This window comes from Hyla sarda, chromosome 10 (assembly GCF_029499605.1).
Source record: "Hyla sarda isolate aHylSar1 chromosome 10, aHylSar1.hap1, whole genome shotgun sequence".
NCBI lineage: Eukaryota > Metazoa > Chordata > Amphibia > Anura > Hylidae > Hyla > Hyla sarda.
Window position 1 is genome coordinate 102,297,296 of NC_079198.1, and position 21,373 is coordinate 102,318,668.

At 45.1% G+C, this 21,373-nt stretch overlaps 1 protein-coding gene across 1 annotated transcript in view; it reads left to right on the forward strand.

Annotated features, from left to right (window-relative positions):
* The window catches only part of FAAP20 (FA core complex associated protein 20), a 77,691-nt gene that overhangs the window by 36,483 nt on the left and 19,835 nt on the right, over positions 1 to 21,373 (forward strand). The window contains exon 3 of the mRNA XM_056542331.1: positions 12,530 to 12,677. Coding sequence (XP_056398306.1) covers positions 12,530 to 12,677 — 148 coding nt within the window. The remainder of the gene's footprint in view (positions 1 to 12,529; positions 12,678 to 21,373) is intronic.

Sequence of the window (21,373 nt, forward strand, 5' to 3'; positions counted from 1 at the left end):
CAAATACAAGTAAAAATTTTTTCCTTTTTATCCCTTGCAAAAATTCAAAAATTGGGTCTATAAGAACATGCGAGTGTAAAAAATGAAGATTTTGAATTTTCTCCTTCACTTTGCTGCTATTCCTGTGAAACACCTAAAGGGTTAATACACTTACTGAATGTTTTTTTGAATACTTTAGGGGGTGTAGTTTTTATAATGGGGTCTTTTATGGGGTATTTCTAATATGAAGACCCTTCAAATCCACTTCAAAACTGAACTGGTCCCTGAAAAATAGTGAGTTTGAAAATTTTGTGAAAAATTTCAAAATTGCTACTGAACTTTGAAGCCCTCTGGTGTCTTCCAAAAGTAAAAACTCATAAATTTTGTGATGCAAACATAAAGTAGACATATTGTATATGTGAACCCCAAAAAAATATATTTTGAATATCCATTTTCCTTACAAGCAGAGAGCTTCAAAGTTAGAAAAATGCAAAATTTTCATTTTTTTCATAAAATTCTGGGATTTTTCACCAAGAAAGGATGCAAGTTACCATAAAATTTTACCACTAAGTTAAAGTAGAATATGTCACGAAAAAACAATCTCGGAATCAGAATGATAACTTAAAGTATTCCAGAGTTATTAATGTTTAAAGTGACAGTGGTCAGAATTGCAAAAAACGCTCCGGTCCTTAAGGTATAAAATGGCCTGGTCCTTAAGGGGTTAAACTTGCCAAAAATCCATGATCGGCTGATGAACAAGCATTAGCTCATTTGTCAACTGATCACTGGCCCTATTACACAGGGTGATTATCAGCCTATTTGTTTAATAATTGCCTTGTGTAAAAGGAGGCCTAAGGTGCCCATATACCTTAGAATAACCTCTTAAAGGGGTACTCCGGTGGACAAACATTTTTTTTCTTTTTTAAATCAACTGGTGCCAGAAAGTTAAACATATTTGTAAATTACGTCTATTAAAAAATCTTAATCCTTCCAGTACTTATTAGCTGCTGAATGCTACAGAGGAAAATTCCTTTCTTTTTGGAACACTGATGACATCACGACCACAGTGCTCTCTGCTGACATCTCTGTCCATTTTAGCAACCGTGCATAGCGGATGTATGCTAAGGGCAGTGGTTAGCTGGTTGGCACTGCTGCCTTGCAGTTCTGGGGCCTAGTTCAAATCCCACTAAGGACAACTATAAATAAAGACTTATTATTATTATTATAATAACGTCAGCAGAGAGCAGTGTGTTCGTGATGTCATCAGAGAGCATTCCAAAAAGAAAATAATTTCCTCTGTAGTATTCAGAAGCTAATAAATACAGGAAGGATTAAGATTTTTTAATAGAAGTAATTTACAAATATGTTTAACTTTCTGCTAGGGATCAACCGATTATCGGCACGGCCGATATTATCGGCCGATATTCACGTTTTTTCCCGTTATCAGTATCGGCTTCTAACGTGCCGATAATGCGCAAAACAAGGCGTGCGCACGAATCGCGGGACTTCAGTCCCGGCCCTGAACTTCAGGCCGGGACTGAAGTCCCGCGATTCGTGCGCACGCCTTGTTTTGCCGTGCGGAGCAATTGCCTGACAGCTGACAGCACGGTGGAGAAGGGGCTGTCAGCTGTCCCGCTCCTCCACTCCCTCACCTTTCTCACGCTGCCATCCACGGCAGGGGCATCCCTATGTCAAATTATCTGGGGCCTGAGCCCCATATATCAGCAAAGGAGCCATTAGTGGCATATTTACAGGGGCCGTTCATCTGCCCTTGCACTTTTTCTTGTAATAAAGCATATGTGGACATCGCCGCTCTCCTCCTCTTCGGCATTGAAGGGGACCTCTCTCCGGGCCGGTGTTATAAAGGAAACTGTGTCCCTGTGGAGGAGAGTCACATTCTGCTACAGGGACACAGTTTTCTTTATTACAACAGCGATGAGTTAACAGGCAGGGACGCAGCACACAACGCAGGCACCTAACGTCACGGTCTGTACCCTGGCTGGAGGAGGAGGAGGACATCCCGCCGCCACAGAGCTGCTTCAGCTGTCCTCCCCACAAGGTGAGAAGGTGGGTGAAAAGGAGGATGGGGGAGAGAAAGAGCAGTATGGAATGAGGGAGGGGGCTGTAATTGGAGTGTAGAAAATCACAGGGGGGGGGGGGGTTAGAAGATAATAAAGCATCAAAGAGGTGTGTGTGTGTGATGGCAGAGAAGAAGTTTTAATAATTATAGAGGAGTCGGGGAGGAGGGCAGAAAAGTGTGGTGGAGAAGGAGACAAGGGGATCTGGGGGGGACTTAGTGGCTGGAGGAGGATAACAGAGGGTCTGAGAGTGACTAAGGCAGTGGTGTCCAAACTGTGGCCCTCCAGATGTTGCAAAACTACAACTCCCAGCATGCCCGGACAGCCAATGGAACGGGCATGCTGGGAATTGTAGTTTTGCAACATCTGGAGGGCCACAGTTTGGACACCACTGGACTAAGGGTTCCGAACAAGGGAAAAAGGGGGATCTGGAGGAGAACTAAGAGGCCTGGGGGGACTAAGCACTCATCCACACTGCGGACATTCGGCTGGCATAATTTCACTGTGGAAATCCACTAGCAGCAGAGTCCTATTGTTTAAAATGGGATTCTGTTGCTCTGTGTATACTGTGGAATTGCCACAGTGGAATTATGCTGGCGCAATGGACGTCTTACCAAAGAATGAACATGTTTATTCTGCCGCACTGCATTGCTGTCAGCGTGGTCCTACCACTGAGGACTTAGGTGGCGCCTGCTGCAGGCAGAATTCTGCCGACTGAATGTCCGCAGTGTGGGCAAGCCCTTAGAGGTCTGAAAGACGAGGACAAAGATAAGTCTGGTGGGGGGGACGACTTAGGGGTCCGGGGGAGGTCATTACAAGGGTGGGATTCTGCCAAACAGATGAAACCGTGTATGGCATGATGTCTGGCAGGGTTATATTTAAGGGCATAGGGGGAGATTTATCAAAACCTGTCCAGAGGAAAAGTTGCTGAGTTGCCCGTAGCAACCAATCAGATCGCTTCTTTCATTTTGCAGAGGTCTTGTTAAAAATGAAAGAAGTGATCTGATTGGTTGCTATGGGCAACTCAGCAACTTTTCCTCTGGACAGATTTTGATGAATCTCCCCCATAGTATCTGGCAGGATTACAATGGTTATTGTCTTCATACAGACAATGAGAATCTGCTGACAAAATGAGGAACCAATGATGTCCAAGCGTCAACTCTGCAGAGAAGATGGAAGAAGACCTGGCGTCTGGACCAGATGACCTGGCGTCTGGCCTGTTTCTCATCTGAGCTGTAGTCACTTGAAAGTCCTGCAGTGAAACTATACCCCAATAAGTGGTTCTCAAGCTGTGACAAAACTACAACTCCCATCATACCTGAAGCTTTCCATGGATGATGGGAGTTGTTCCTTTGCAACAGCTGAAAAGCCACTTGAACCAAGGAGATTTCACCATGCAGCCCATTTTATTTTGGTGGGAGTCCAACTGCTGGGTCCCCCACAAAAAAAAAGGGAGAAATAGACGATAATTTATACCGGAATATCGGTATAAATTATCGGCTATTGGCCTTAACCTCAACAGATTATCGGTATCGGACCTAAAAAATCAATATCGGTCGATCCCTACTTTCTGCCACCAGTTGATTTAAAAAAGAAAAAAAAATTGTTTTTCCACCGGAGTACCCCTTTAACCTCTTAAGGACCAAGGACGTATGAGTACGTCCTTGGTCCCGCTCCCGTGATATAACGCGGGGTCCCACGGTGACCCTGCATCATATCACGGCGGGCCCGGCGTCATAGTGAAGCCGGGACCGCGCGGTGCCGCGCGCTATTAACCCTTTAGCCGCGCGCTCAAAGCTGAGCCACGCGGCTAAAAGTGAAAGTAAAAAGTGTCGGTTAGCTCAGTGGGCTGTTAGGGATAGCCGCGGCAATATCGCGGCATCCCGAACAGCTTACAGGACATCCGGAGGGTCCCTACCTGCCTCCTCGCTGTCCGATCGCCGAATGACTGCTCAGTGCCTGAGATCCAGGCATGAGCAGTCAAGCGACAGAATCATGGATCACTGGTTTCCTATGAGAAACCAGTGATCAATGTAAAAGATCAGTGTGTGCAGTGTTATAGGTCCCTATGGGAGCTATACCACTGCAAAAAAAAAGTGAATAAAGATTATTTAACCCCTCCCCTATTAAAAGTTTGAATCATCCCCCTTTTCCCATAAAAAAAAAACCCAGTGTAAATAAAAATAAACATATATGGTATCGACGCATGCGGAAATGTCCAAATTATAAAAATATATCGTTAATTAAAACGCACGGTCAATGGCGTACGCGCAAAAAAATTCCAAAGTCCAAAATAGTGCAAAATAAGTCCTATCAATGCAAAAATTGTACTGTTAAAAACTTCAGATCACAGCGCAAAAAATGAGCCCTCATACCGCCCCATGCGCCGAAAAATAAAAAAAAGTTATAGGGGTCAGAAGATGACAATTTTAAACGTATTCATTTTCCTGCATGAAGTTATGATTTTTTCCAGAAGTACGACAAAATCAAACCTATATAAGTAGGGTATCATTTTAATCGTACGAACCTACAGAATAAAGATGAGGTGTCATTTTTACCGAAAAATGTATTACGTAGAAACGGAAGCCCCTAAAAGTTACAAAACTGAGGGGTTTTTTTCAATTTTGTCTCACAATGATTTTTATTTCCGTTTTACCGTAGATTTTTGGGCAAAATGACTGACGTCATTACAAAGTAGAATTGGTGGCGCAAAAAATAAGCAATCATATAGATTTTTTGGTGCAAAATTGAAAGGGTTATGATTTTTTAAAGGCAAGGAGCAAAAAACGAAAGTGCAAAAACGGAAAAACCCCTGGTCCTCAAGGGTTTAAGGACCCGGGGTTTTTCCGTTTTTGCATTTTCCTCCTTACCTTTAAAAAAATCATAACCCTTTCAATTTTGCACCTAAAAATCCATATGATGGCTTATTTTTTGCGCCACCAATTCTACTTTGTAATGACATCAGTCATTTTACCCAAAAATCTATAGCGAAACGGAAAAAAAATAATTGTGAGACAAAATTGGAGCGGACTCATGAAGTACCGGTAGATCATGGGTCCTTAAGGGGTTAAAGTTGGTTAATCTTAGATGAAATTGATGATTTCAACTAATATAAAATGTTGGCTGCATCTGTGAAAAGATCGTTCATCAGATGGTTGTTTGTTCAACTGTTTGTTTAATCATTAACCTACTTTTATCAAATTTGTATGGTCACATTTAGATGTAGCTACCCTGTAAGTTAATGGCTGACCTTATCAGAGCCTTAAAATATGACTAGAGATATTGGCCAAACCAGGGACACCATCTATAGACAGACCTACAGAATAGGGTTCTAGTTGGCTATGTGAAATGCCTTTAAAACAGCCCTTTGCAGAGGAGAACCAGTACCCTTCCTTCTGAAGTGCTAATTTGCAAACTTATTTTTTTTTTTTTAATGGACCGCTGCTTGGAAGGGCTCCTTCACAATGCGGACATTCATCCAGCGGAATTCGGAAAGGCGGAATGTCTGCTTGCAGTAGGTGCTGACGAAATCATCGGCGATAGGACCATGTAGACATATGCCGTTTCATAGATCACAATGCAATCTGGCGGAATTCCGCCTAAACAATGAACATGTGGATGTCCTTTCCACACTTGGAATTCCACTGTGGAATTGGTGCTACCGATAAAAACTACAGATCAAAAAATTATCCTTTTTACAGCCCCACATGCAGAAAAATTAAGTTATGGGAGGTCAAAATAGGACAATTTTAAACATACTAATTTTGTTTTAAAAAAAAAGTTTGATTTTTTATTTTTTTTTCAAAAAGCAGTTCAATAATAGAAAGGCATGTAAAATAATAATAATAATAACTTTCTCTATCGGCTCCATTGGGGGACACAGACAGTGGGTGTATCTTGCTGTCTCTAGGAGGTGTGACACTATGGTGATAAAAAAAAGTCAGCTCCTCCCAGCAGGATACACCCGCCTTCAGGCTCTGGGCTAGTCAGTTAAAGCTTAGTGTCTGAAGGAGGTGGACGTGGTCTGGATTGCTCCAGACCAGGTCTTCTGATTTTTTGTTTTCCTAGTTAGGGACGTGTTAGTTTTTTATTCCTTTTCTTTGCTGTTTTCAAGTGGGGACTCAGGGACTGCGGTTCTCCGTTTCCCCATTGCGAGTGAGGGGGGCACAGACATTGCGTAGATGCGCTGTTAACCCCCCCCTCGCCAGCGGTCAGCGCTTGGGTGGTACCTCATGGGTCCGGGTCTCCCTATTTCCCTGCTCGCCTCGCTTGCGCATAGCAGCCAGGTGTGATGCAGGTAACTAAAGCTGACTGAAGACTTCACTGAAGACTCCATTAGGTAAGCTCTTCTGACTGAGGTAAGTACTTCCCCCTTTTTTTCTCCATAGCTACGGACTCGCAGCCACTGGAGACCCCCTGTTTTGGCCCACCTTCAGATTTTGGGGCTAGCTTACAGGGGCTGCACTTTATTTTTGGGGGAGCAGTGGCACCTGAAGGGACATCTTATATGGGGCACTTCACTTATGTGTGTGTGTGTGTGTGTGCTTGGTGCCACTACGTCCACAGCGCCTTATTCCCGGCACTTATGTGTGTGTACAGTGGTCCCTCAACATACGATGGTAATTCGTTCCAAACGACCCATCGTTTGTCGAATCCATTGTATATTGAGGAATCCGTGCAATGTAAAGTATAGGAAGCTGTACTCATTTGTCCCCGCCACTCCGGACCAGGTCCTCACCGCTCCCGATGCTGTCCCGCTGCTCCGGTGTCTTCTTCGCGATCCTCCGGCTTCTTCCGCATCTTCTGCAGGGTCCGGGCCTCGCTTTCTGGTGACGTTATTACGCTGCTGCGCCGGCGCGGCGTGCATAGTGACGTAATAACGACGCTGGAAAGCGAGGCCCGGACCCTGGAGAAGATGCAGAAGACGCCGGAGGATCGCGAAGTGGACCCGGAGCAGCGGGAATAGGTAGGCGAACCTGCCCGGGATGCTTAAACTGCTATCCGACAGCAGCTTAAGCATTTTGCGCTATAGGATAGCAGTTAATGCGATGGCCTCGACATATAAAAGCATCGTATGTCGATGCTGACATCGACATGTGATGGCCTCTGAGAGGCCATCGTATGTCGATTTTATCATATGTCGGGGCCATCGCAGGTCGGGGGGTTACTGTACTACTGTACTTGGTGTTACTTCGTCCACAGCGCCTTATATGTGGCTGTCAGCCTCGGTGCTGTCCCGGGCCGGGTGCTCTCAGCGCCGGCTTACTTTCACTTTGCCAGCAGCGCCTTATACGTGGCTGACAGCCGCGGCGATGCTATGAGCCGGGCCCTTCAGCCCCGGCTTACTTCTTTTCTCCGGCAGTCTCTGCCGGCTTTTGGCCACCCGCTTTATTCCCCCGAGTGCACAAGCGGCCGACAGGTGCGCTCGGGACAAGGAGCGGGCGCCATGACAGCTCTCTTCGGCCGGTCTGTAGCTCCGCCCACAGGGCTGGGAGCGCTCAGAGGCGTGAAGCAGCCTCCAATCAGCGCCGTGGGCGTGATTTTCAGTAGGAAGGGGTCAGTTACTTAGTGCCTTGCTTCAGGCAGGCCCCTCTCTTCCTATTGGCTGGCCTGTTTCACTCTCTCTAGCTGCACAGAGCAAGTTTCCTCACTGCAGCTGACAGGGGACACAGACTAGGGTGAGAAAGTTCCTATCTCCCTTTTTTTTCCCACATTATGTCCGTACCCAGAGCTGTTCCTCCCTCTAAACAGAGACCTGGAACTTCAGTGAATTACTATGACTTACTCTGTAAGCACTGTAATACCAAGCTGTTTGGCTCTGCCTAACCCACTTGCCCTGCCTGCTCCACTGCTCCCCCAGACCCCCTGGTACCCCCTGATGCCCCTTCGGTCCCCGTGGATTCAGCGTCTCCACCAGCCTGGGTTTCTTCCCTGACCCAGTATATGGCTGACTTGACCCAAGTCTCCCGCTCGGTGGCTGAGGCCTCCCGGGAAGTGGTGACTGTCTTGAAGGGGTCTTCCCTGCGCAGGACCTCTGGAAGGGCACGCTCCTCGTCTCCACATACTTCACGCTCTCACAAGCGTCCTAGGGGTGCCTCGTCTGACTCTTCCAATGAGTCTTCAGATAGACGTGAGCGTCCCGCCCCCCCTGGCATCTGGACACAAACATCTCTCCTCCAGAGGACGTTCTCGGAGTGGCTACTCTGCCACGCCAGAGCCGCGTACCCGGTCAGAGTCGCCCCCCTCCAGGACTGCCTCTACTCATTCTCATTCCCCTGGTGAACTAGTGGACGAGGCTTCCGAGCCGGCATCTGACTCAGAAGACCGCCCGGACTCAGTTGCAACGGTGAACTCTTTGGTGACAGCCCTAAGAGACACCTTTCTCTTGGAGGACCCAGGATCTTCGGATGTCAATCCAGGAGTATCCTTTCATCGTGCTAAGCCAGCACCTCAGAAGTTCAGCTCTCACGCTGACTTTGACGACATTCTGGAAACTGCATGGAAACATCCAGACAAGAGGTTCCCGGGAATCAAGACAATTCAAGAACGTTATCCATTTGACAAGGTCTTTGTCACTAAGGTGGTTTCCCCTCCTTCACCACCTCCACCAATTTCCCGGATCTCTAAGGCGACTACACTGCCTCTGGCAGATGCCGCTGCCATCATCAATCCCACGGACAAGAAGGTAGAATCCTTACCGAAGTTTGCCACTGAAGCAGCTGGCTCTTCTCTTCTTCCCATCTTCGCCTCGACATGGGTGTCCAAGGGCCTGTCGGAGTGGTGCCAAAAGCTCCGTCAGGATATCGTAGCGGGATCCCCCCGGAGGATCTATCTGCTTTGGCTCTCCAATGCTCTAAAGCTGGGGATTTTCTGTGCGCAGCTTCCATGCAGGCAGCCCGTTGTTCTGCCTTTGCTGTGGGTCACCTAGCGGCTCTCCGCCGCTCTATGTGGCTTAAAGTTTGGAATGCGGATGCCGCTTCCAAAAGATCTCTCACTGAGCTTCCCTTTACGGGTGGCCGTCTTTTTGCCAAACGCCTTGATGAGATTATCTCTGAGGCAACGGGAGGTAAGAGTTCCTTGTTACCTTAAAATAAGGCTAGCCCCACTTCACAAAGGAAGACCTTTTCCTTTCGGTCCTTTCAGACCTCTGGCTCCAACAAGGGGTCCAGGCACGCGCCCTCGCGGGACAAAAAGGCTCCCTCGTTCCGGGTTTGCCCGTTTTGGAAGTCGGACTCCAACCGGTCCGGCCGTTTTGCGCCCAAATCAGGCAAACGCAAGCCCACTTCTGCATGAAGTGAGGCCCCCACCCGCGGTTTCTTCTCGGATGGGAGGTTGTCTCTTGCTTTTTTGAGACATTTGGACCTCTCACATTCAAGACTCTTGGGTCAGGGACGTGGTTTCCAACGGTTACCGGATCGAATTTGCATCCCTTCCGAGGGATCGCTTTTTTCGCTCCCGAGCCCCCCGGTCTCCTCCTCTGGCGAAGCAGTTTCGAGCGGCTCTCCAGTCTCTGCTTCTCCAGGGTGTTATTGTTCCTGTTCCTCCAGGGGAACGGTTTCGGGGTTTCTATTAAAATCTTTTTGTGGTCCCCAAGAAGGACGGTTCTGTGCGTCCAATTTTGGACCTCAAGCGTCTCAACCATCATCTTCTCAACCACCACTTCCGAATGGAATCTCTCCGTTCGGTGGTGACGTCCCTGGAACAAGGGGAGTTCCTTTCATCGGTGGACATCAAGGATGCCTACCTCCATGTGCCAATATTTCCGGGCCATCATCGGTACCTCTGCTTTGCGGTCCCGGAGGGGCACTTTCAATTTGTAGCCCTTCCCTTCGGTCTAGCCACAGCTCCTCGGGTCTTTACAAAGGTCCTTGCGCCGGTGATGGGCCTGTTACGGTCGAGGGGAATCTCGGTGATACCCTATCTGGACGACCTTCTTCACACACTGATAGCAACACCGCAGGAGAAATGCTAGCACAGGCTTCCAGTATCTGTATACACTGCTATATACTACTATATACACCGCAGGAGAAATGCTAGCACAGGCTTCCAGTATCCGTAGTTTCAGGTGCTGCACATCTCCTATCTTCACAGCATATACAATTGCCTTCAGATGACCCCAAAGATAAAAGTCTAAGGGGGTCAGATCGGGAGACCTTGGGGGCTATTCAACTGGCCCATGACGACCAATCCACTTTCCAGGAAACCGTTCATCTAGGAATGCTCGGACCTGACACCCATAATGTGGTGGTGCACCATCTTGCTGGAAAACTCAGGGAACGTGCCAGCTTCAGTGCATAAAGAGGGAAACACATCATCATGTAGCAATTTCGCATATCCAGTGGCCTTGAGGTTTCCATTGATGACAAATGGCCCCACTATCTTTGTACCCCATATACCACACCATACCATAAATTTTCTGTGTTCCAACAGTCTTGGAGGGATCTATCCAATGTGGGTTAGTGTCAGACCAATAGCGGTGGTTTTGTTTGTTAACTTCACCATTCACATAAAAGTTTGCCTCATCACTGAATAAAATCTTCTGCGTAAACTGAGGGTCCTGTTTCAATTTTTGTTTTGCCCATTCTGCAGCACCTGAAACTACAGATACTGGAAGCCTGTGCTAGCATTTCTCCTGCAGTGTATATAGTAGTATATATGGATACTGGAAGCCTGTGCTAGCATTTCTCCTGCAGTGTATATAGTAGTATATAGCAGTGTATACGGATACTGGAAGCCTGTGCTAGCATTTCTCCTGCGGTGTTGCTATCAGTGTGTGAAGAGTGGGAGAAGAGGGTTACATTGACAATCCAACACAATGGGCAGCACAGTGAACACATTTTATAAGTGGAAACTTGTAAATAACTCATGAAAGAATAAAGTTAAGTTAAAACCAAGCCTTTGTTTTTCTTGTGAAATTCCCAATAAGTTTGATGTGTCACATGACCCTCTTCCTATTGAAAAAACTAAAGTTGGATTCAAAATGGCTGACTTCAAAATGGGAGCCATGGTCACCACCCATCTTGAAAAGTTTCCCCCGTCACATATACTAATGTGCCACAAACAGGAAGTTAATATCACCAACCATTCCCATTTTATTAAGGTGTATCCATATAAATGGCCCACCCTGTATATGCCATTAGCCTTCCAAGAAGTAATTTTCTATTTACTTATGTGTCCTTCCAGTCTGCTTTTTTGGGGGGTGGGGGGGGGGTATTTCCATTGGTGGTTTTCTTGCAGTCTATTTTATGCAATTATTGGAACTTCAGCAGAAATGTGACACACTAAACCAAATGTTGCACTTTTGTTTGCAATAAAATTCTTTTAAAACTGCAGTACCTGACCAATGTGACTTGTACAACCTAAGGTTACGCTCACATGTTCAGAAACTGCAAGTTTTTTTTGTTTTTGTTTTTTTTAATCATTCACTAATATAGATACAAGGAAAATCTGCAATAACTGCAGATTTGCAGATGGCCAGTGGACCCATTGAAATAAAAGGGGTACTCCAGGTGAAATACATTTAAAAAAAAAAAAAATTATCAGCTGGTGCCAGAAAGTTAAACAGATTTGTAAATTACTTCTATTTAAAAATCTTAATCCTTCCAGTACTTATCAGCTTGTGTATGCTCCACAGGAAGTTGTATTTCTTTCTGGAATTCTTTTCAGTCTGATCACAGTGCTTTCTGCTGACATCTCTGTTTATGTCAGGAACTGTTCAGAGTAGGAGCAAATCCCCTTAGCAAACCTCTCCTGTTCTCGACAGTTCCTGATACGGACAGACATGTCAACAGAGAGCATTGGGGGTCAGACTGAAAAGTACTGGAAGGATTAAGATTTTTAAATATAAGTAATTTACAAATCTATTTTTACTTTGTGGCACCAGTTGATAAAAAAAAAAAAAAAAAAGTTTTCCACCGGAGTACCCCTTTAATGATAGTGAAACAAGCAGTGGGAAATCCTCTGTGAGTTATTCAATGTGTGAATGTACTCTAATGCAGTGTTTGCCATCCAGGGTGCCTCCAGCTGTTGCAAAACTGGTTTTGCAACAGCACCTTAGCTGGGAAGCAGACTTAACGGATGGAAGTAGATGAAGCCGAGGGGTAGCAACCATTACTTTTTTTCTGCACATGTATGTAATTTATCTAAAGTGTAGTGCCCTCTTTATTTATACTATGTAGTGCATGCCTTATGAAGCTGCATCCCTTACACGTGTAATTAGGGTTACCGTATTTACGTGTACAACATTTGAAAAATGTCAGTCACCAAGGTTTAACCATCCAGGATAATGCTATAGGCCTGCTTGCAAATGCTGGGTTATTTTTGCCTAGTGGTTCAAAAGCATCCCTTGGCTCTTCCTGACATTACACGTTTCCAGCAGTTACTATGTAAGATAAATTGATTTGACAGAAGTGGCACTTGGTGTGAGCCCTTTATGCTCGTGCTCATGGGTTGCTGCATTTGATCTCTTTCAGGAGACAGGACTTCACTGGTTCCTGGTTTGACGAAATCGAATTAACTGCTGCTGAACAAACATGGAAGCAGGTTCTGAGCAGTGTGTATCCAGACCTCAACTGTGTGGGCTGGGGAGCGGTGCCTAGCCTGCCAGACATCAACCTCAAGGTGCAATAAATTGAAGATACTAATGAGCATGTTATTATTTACTCAATTGTAATCTCTCCCATATCCTAAAATTGAGAAATGATCACTGATTGACATATTTTCAAAGATATGAAAAATATAACAAAGACTTAGTAACAGAAAACAGAAAAAGGGTATTGTGTAAGTACCACACATACTTCCTATAAGAGAACATGTTACATCTTCTGCGACTTCTTCCCTATACTGTAGATTAGTAGGTTTATAAAAACATCTGTAGTCTTAAATTTTTATCTCATATTCACAGTGACTTTCCTCAACAGAATGACTGTGCATGCTGATTTTCATACAGAAACCTTTTGTATTGCAAATTCACAGTGCCTTATCTCAAAGGGTCATGGGGATGTTACCCCTCTGGTTTCGTGGGCCTAAAATTTTGTGACTGCTTCCCTTTCATAATGGGGATGTTAGACATGTTATGACATCCAGGTATGACCAGCTATAATGCCCACATGCATGTAATTATGAAGGCTGAAAATACATAAGAACAGGTTTATACAACTGATTGAATTGCTGCTTCATCAAATCACAATTTTTGGTTGATTTTACTGATGAATTTTAACACATCCAAGCATTCCAGATTTGGGGTCTCCGGTGATTGATTTGCATTTGTAAAGGAATAGCAGAAAATGCCTTACTCTCAGCAAGGCATGTTATAGGAAAACTCAAAAGTATGATTGAAAGTAATTTATCACCTCAAGGGGTAAACATTTGGATGATGTGTATCCTTCTGCCATGAACACCAGTGCTCTGATTGATAATTAAAAGGGAAGATGAATTACTTACTAACTGCTTGTAGCTAGATGAAACAACAAGGGTATCACAAGTGTATCAAATTCCCCACCTAATTGGAAACAGTCGCCATCATAAACTGGGGTATAGAATATTAAAATATAACCTTTAATAATTTGCTCTTAAAAATAGCATCCAACAAAAATGTAATGATAATAATGTACATTCACTGACATAAACAAACTGTCAAGGTACTTAGTATACACATTCAAAATCACAGTTGCACTTAGCACAGATATTGCACACTCAAATAAATGTTTCTCCAAATATATAGTCACCAAAGATATAATATAAATTGTTGTGAGCTATTATTAATACTAGGAGCTTACAAAGAGTCCATGCACTCATACATAAGTACACAATGGGTATACAACACATATAAGAGATTGGAGATTGATTTCAAACAGAGCAGTGGCTCCAGGGAGTGATTGGTAAGGGAAGCCGTGTCATACAAGAGCTCTCCCTATTAATCCCTAGGGTGCAGTGCAGAATTCCCTATTGTAATCTTTTCCTAGCTGTGTGGCACGTAGCTGGGGCACTCGCCCTAATAAGGACGACCCCCGTGCCTCAGGAACCTGTGTGCTACTCTGCACAGTCCCTCTCTCACCCACACAGTCAGGGATACAACCAAATAGTAAAGTGCAATCCAAAGTGACGTTCCGCCCTGTGGCTTGTCAGGGAGACTCCATAGTGGTTCATCAGATCTTGTTTGCAGAAGTGGCAGTGGCAACTAACCTTTAGACCATGCAGTCTTTTATGTCGTATGCTCCTCCCTTGGTCCATTTATTCCCACATCACCATTCCAATCAGCACAAAGACGTCTGCGCATAAACAAACACAGGACTTACCAAGTAATGACGTTACTCGGAGAAGCGGCCGCAGATTCCTGCGCCGTCACTCACCAGCAGTGTCATGAACAGATCCTCCCCTGGGTCCAGGCCGCGCCTACTCTCCACTGTTCTCAGTTAGTGACGTGGGAGAGGGGATGGTTGCCAGGGGGACGATCGGCGCATCCCATGGGGAGACTTACTCTCGGCAAGTCTCTCTCACAAAGGGCAAAGATACACTGAAACAAGAGTAACAGGTGATTCAAGTTGTGGGCTGGGGATTCTACCAAGGCAGAAGTAGTCCATTATATTGTGTTAGGACCGGACTAGTGCTATAGGGAACCAACATAAATTGCACAGAGCCCTGGGAAATGAATTATCTGAATAAAAAGTGCAGTCTGCAGTCCTATTAACTAGAGGCAGTTAAAAGTATAACTTTTTACATTTAATAATGACAGCTTAAATAGGTTAGACCGACTGTCAGTCACTTGATGAGCCATGTACTGAAGATGGGAGAGCTATCTTATAAAAGTTGGCGACATCCTTAGATGACGCCAATTCATGCCATGCCATTTAAGATCATGTGTGGCAGTTAATTCTCCCAACCCTCAGCCATGGCTAAACAGGTTCCACAATACATCCTACCTAAGGGTACCCTCTAGTCATTCTAAAAGTCATAACACATATGATTTAAAATTATAATGCCAAAGTGTTATAAAAAATCACAGTACCATATGGTCAAAGATAATAGTATAGCAAAAAATTCAGAGATGATACATATCATGACAAAATACACATGGACACCTACCAGATATGTGTATCCCTTCTAAGCCCATATAGACCAATATCAGATATTGACCACATTTGTTCTAATGATCACAGTTAAAAATGTCAAAAAAGAACAGAAATTATTCACAAGGTACACAAAAGATAATGAATCGTATACAATACCATTGTAACCCCTGGATAAAACATGTAAAACTTAGAGATTCATTCAAGCCCACCGCTACCATTGAATTCAATCTATAACCATTTACACTCTGTTTGTAATAACCTTTTGTCCCTGTCGCCTCCTCGTGGGCTCTTCATTACAACTTGTATGCCCATGAACCTCACGTTTTTGGGTTCCCCATTGTGTGTCTGTTGTATGTGCCTGGCTAGAGACGTGTCCCTATGGTTCAATATGTCATAGTGGTCCCGTATCAGACGCCGAAATTCACGGAGGGTTTTGCCCGCATAGTTCATGGGACATGAACATTGCGCCAGATAAATCACCCCAACAGATTTACAATTGAGAAAGTCTCTGATCTCAAAACGTCTCCCATAGGACGCAGACACAAAGGTCTTACACTTCACATGTAGAAGTACAATGCTACACATGAGCCGCATTGAAAAGTGCCATTGGGTTTACTATCGAGCCACGTGCCAGGGCCTCTTTTGGGTGTTAGATGGCTACGGACTACCATGTCCCTAATGCTAGGGCCTTTTCTGAATGTTATTTGTGGTCTCTCACCCAAAGCTGGTTTAATGTCCTCGTCAGCTAGCAGGATGTCCCAACACTTCTGAAAAATGGCCCTTACTTCTGTGTGCATGTTATCATAGGTTCTGATAACCCAAATTGTGTCCTGTTCTGTCTCCTTGGTCGCTTCCTTTTTAGTACACCACTCTCAGTACATCATCGGGGTAGGCCGCATCCTCCACTAGCTCAGGGGCACCGTGATGGGGAGCCCCTGTGCCCCCACGTATGCCAACCTGCTCCTGGGTTGGTGGGAGGAAAGAGTGGTATTTGGGGAAGGACTCAGCCCATGGCAAAAACATCTGACCATGTGGCTGAGATGCATAGATGATGTTTTCATCTTGTGGTCAGGAACAGGGGAGGAGTTTATTGAATTTGTGAGGGTTTTGAACCAGAATGACTTAAACCTACACTTCACTTGTGAATGGAACCCCAGTAGACTCCCATTTCTGGATGTATTAATTACGAAAGGAAGTAATGGTAACATTGAGACATCTGTCTATAGAAAACCCACCTCTACTAATAGTCTTCTTAGGTGGGAAAGCTCCAAACCCTGTAGCCCTGAAAAAAGGCATTCCAAGGGGCCAGTATTTGCATTTAAGGAGAAACTGTTCAGGAACAGAAGAGTTCTTGAAACAGGCACAGGATTTGAGGGACCACTTCCATGATAGGGGGTACCCCGATGATGTACTGAGAGTGGCTTTTAATGGGTCTCTCTCTAGGAAAAGGAGGTACCTCCTTATTCTTAAATAAGTGGCCAAGGAAACAGAACAGGACACAATTCGGGTTATCGGAACATATGATAACATGCACACAGAAGTAAGGGCCATTTTTCAGAAGTATTGGGACATCCTGCTAGCTGACGAGGACATCAAACCAGCTTTGGGTGAGAGACCACAAATTACATTCAGAAAAGGCCCTAGCATTAGGGACATGGTAGTCCGTAGCCATCTAATACCCAAAAGAGGCCCTGGCACGTTGCTGAATCAAAAACACAATGGTACTTTTCAATGTGGCTCATGTGTAGCATGTTCTTCGGTTGAAGTTTAAGACCTTTATCTCTGCGTCCCATGGAAGACGTTTTGAGATAAGAGACTTTATCAATTGTAAATCTGTTGGTGTGATTTATCTGGCGCAATGTTTATGTCCCATAGGAGATGTTTTGAGATCAGAGACTTACTTTCTCAATTGTAAATCTGTTGGGGTGATTTATCTGGCGCAATGTTCATGTCCCATGGACTATGTGGGTAAAACCCGTCGTGAATTTCTGCGTCGGATACGGGGCCACTATAATGACATATTGAACCATAGGGACACGTCTCTAGTCAGGCACATACAACAGACACACAATGGGGAACCCAAAAATATGCGGTTCGTGGGCATACAAGTTGTAATGAAGGGCCCACGAGGAGGCGACTGGGACAAAAGGTTATTTCAAACCGAGTGTAAATGGATTTATAGTAGGGATCGACCGATATCGATTTTTTAGGGCCGATACCGATAATCTGTGGAGGTTAGGGCCGATAGCCGATGTTCCGGTATAAGTTATCGGCTATTTAGCCCCCCCGCGACACAGCTGCAGATCATTGATTTAAAGCGGGCGCTTTAAATCAGTGAACTGAATCGGCTTTTGCGGTGCCATAGGCCGCTACCCGCTTCTCTCCCCCTGCCTGTCCGGGGATCCTCCTGAGTCCTATCACCGCCACCGCGCCCCCCACCGCCGTCACTCGTCATTGCGCACAGAGTAACGCAGGACACAGCAGGAGCCAGAAGTAGCGTGGACCCCCGGAAACAGGTAATTATAAAACCGGGGATGGGGGAGGCAATGGGGTCGGGGAGGTGCGGTGGGGGGTGCAGTGCGGTGGGGGGGGGGGGGGACGTCGCGGTGCGGTGGGGGGTGCGGCATTATTGGATTATTGGCAAGGTAATTGCCGATACCGATAACGCCCAAAATCGATAATATCGGCCTAACCGATAATCGGTCGATCCCTAATTTATAGATTGATTCATTATTATCTTTTTTGTACCTTGTGAATAATTTTTGTTCCTTTTTGACATTTTTAACTGTGATCGTTAGAACAAATGTGGTCAATATCTGATATGGGCTTTGAAGGGATAAACATATCTGGTAGGTGTCCATGTGTCTTGTCATGATATGTATCATCTCTGAATTTATGCTATACTATTATCTTTGACCATATGGTACTGTGATTTTTTTATTACATTTTGGCATTATAATTTTAAATCATATGTGTTATGACATTTAGAATGACTAGAGGGTACCCTTAGGTAGGATGTATTGTGGAATCTGTTTAGCCAAGGCTGAGGGTTGGGAGAATTAACTGCCACACATGATCTTAAATGGCATGGCATGAATTGGCATCATCTAAGGATGTCGCCAACTTTTATAAGATAGCTCTCCCATCTTCAGTACATACATGGCTACCTTACCTATATACTTGAAAGCGTTTATGTGGTATCATCAAGTGACTGACAGCCGGTCTAACCTATTTAAGCTGTCATTATTAAATGTAAAAAGCTATACTTTAACTGCCTCTAGTTAATAGGACTGTAGACTGCATTTTTTATTCAGATAATTCATTTCTCAGGGCTCTGTGCAATTTATGTTGGATCCCTATAGCGCTAGTCCAATACTAACACAATATAATGGACTATTACTGCCTTGGCAGATTCCCTTGCCCGCAACTTGAATCACCTGTTACTCTTGTTTCAGTGTATCTTTGCCCTTTGTGTGAGAGACTTGCCGAGATTAAGTCTCTCCATGGGACGCGCCGATCGTCCTCCTGGCAACCATCCCCTCCCTCTCTCCCACTTCACCAACTGAGAACAGTGGAGAGTAGGCGCGGCCTGGACCCAGGGAAGGATCTGTTAATGACGCTGCTGGTGAGTGACGCCGCAGGAGTATGCGGCCGCCGCACCGAGTGACGTCAGCCCTGGGTAAGTCCTGTGTTTGTTTATGCGCAGAGGCCGGCTCTTTGTGCTGATGGGAATGGTGACGTGGGAATTAATGGACCAAGGGAGGAGCATACAACATAAAAGACCGCATGGTCTCCAGGTTAGTTGCCACTGCCACTTCCGCAAACAAGATCTGATGAACTACCGTATATACTCGAGTATAAGCCGACCCGAGTATAAGCCGAGACCCCTAATTTCAACCCAAAATCCCAGGAAAAGTTATTGACTCGAGTATAAGCCTAGGGTGGGAAATACATCATCCCCCCCTGTCATCATCCAGACCCGTCATTAACATCCTCATCATCATCACCGTCTGTCATCATCCAGACCCTCATAATCATCACCTGTCATCATCCCCTTGTCATCATCCCACACATCCCCCCTTCATCATCCCCTTGTTATCATCCCCACCCCCCTTCATCATCCCCTTGTCATCATCCCCACCCCCCTTCATCATCCCCTTGTAATCATCCCACACACCCCCCTTCATCATCCCCTTGTCATCATCCCCACCCCCCTTCATCATCCAACACTCCCCCTTCATCATCCTCTTGTCATCATCCCACACCCCCCCTTCATCATCCTCTTCTCATCATCCGCCCTCAGTGGTCTTCAACCTGCGGACCTCCAGAGGTTTCAAAACTACAACTCCCAGCAAGCCCGGGCAGCCATCGGCTGTCCGGGCTTGCAGGGAGTTGTAGTTTTGAAACCTCCGGAGGTCCACAGGTTGAAGACCACTGCGGCCTTCGACATCATCCAGCCCCCTCTCACCCCCTTTAGTTCTGTACAGTACTCACCTCCGCTCGGCGCTGGTCCGGTGCTGCAGGGCTGTCCGGAGAGGAGGTCGTCCGGTGGGATAGTGGTTCCGGGCTGCTATCTTCACTGGGGGCGCCTCTTCTCCGCGCTGCGGGCCCGGAATAGAGGCGTTGCCTGGACGATGACGCAGAAGTACGTTGGCAATGAACATACCTCTGCGTCGTTGTCAACGTGACTATTCTGGGGCCGGGCCCAAAGCGCTTAGAAGAGGCCTCCCCGGTGAAGATAGCAGCCCGGAACCACTATCCCACCGGACCACCTCCTCTCCGGACAGCCCTGCAGCACCGGACCAGCGCCGAGCGGAGGTGAGTACTGTACAGAACTAAAGGGGGGTGAGAGGGGGCTGGATGATGTCGAAGGCCGCAGTGGTCTTCAACCTGCGGACCTCCGGAGTTTGAAGACCACTGCGGGTGGAGAGTTCACTCGAGTATAAGCCGAGGGGGTTGTTTTCAGCACGAAAAATCGTGCTGAAAAACTCGGCTTATACTCGAGTATATACGGTACTATGGAGTCTCCCTGACGAACCACAAGGCAAAACGCTGCATAGGAGACAGGTTATAGGTTCACACTAGTTTAGATTGAACTTTACTTTTTGGTTGTATCCCTGACTGTGTGGGTGACATAGGGACTGTGCAGAGGTCCAGGCTGGAGCAGCAGAGCACCGATAACACTGATCAATGCTATGCTATGGCATAACATTGATCAGTGTCTTCAATTAATGTACTGCAGGTTATAGTCCACTATGGGGGCCATAACATTGCAAAAAAAAAAAAAAAGTTAATAAATGTGATTTAACTCCTTCCTTAATAAAAGTTTGAACCATCCCCCTTTTCCCATTAAAAAAAATGTCCGAACTATAAAAAAAAGTAATGTTTATTAAACCGCACGGTCAATGGTGTACACGTGAAAAAAAAAAAGTTCCTATAACTTTATTTTTCCATATACAGGGATGTATGGACCCTAATTTTTTGCGCCGTGATCTTAAGTTTTTATCGGTACCATTTTTGTTTTGATGGGACTTTTTATTGCTTTTTATAAATTTTTTTAGGGTATACAAAGTGACCAAAAATACCCAATTTTTTTAATAAAAAGCAATCAAAAAGTCCCATCAAAACAAAAATGATAAAAACTTAAGATCACGGCGCAAAAAATGAGCCCCCATACATCCCTGTATATGGAAAAATTAAGTTATAGGGGTCAGAAGAGGACAATTTTACACATACTAATTTTTGTGCATGTAGTTAGAATTTGTTTAAGTAGTAAAATAAAATGAAAACTATAGAAATTATGAATCATTGTAACCATATGGACCTACGAATAAAGATATGGTGTAATTTTTATAAAACACCTTTATTTTTTTTCAAATTTTGCCCCACAAATATTTTTTCTGGTTTCTCTGTAAATTTTGTGGTGAAATGATTGATGTCATTATAAAGTACAATTGGTGGCACAAAAAAGTACCTATAAGGGGTTAATATTGTATTTCAAAAACCATAACTCTATGGAAACCTGGAAATTTGGTTCTGGAGCCCCCAAAATGTCAACCAAAAGTCCTTACATATAAAAGTAAGATCTGCTGGGAGCTGTAAATCACTGTATGTAGAGGACAGGAGCTTCTTCAGGGTCCTGTACAGTACACATAGTGTCCCAAAAAAAATTTAAATGGAGCCTGGAGCAGCTAACCCTGGCACAGGTAAAGAGTAGTACAGCACATGTAATACCTCCCTGTACTG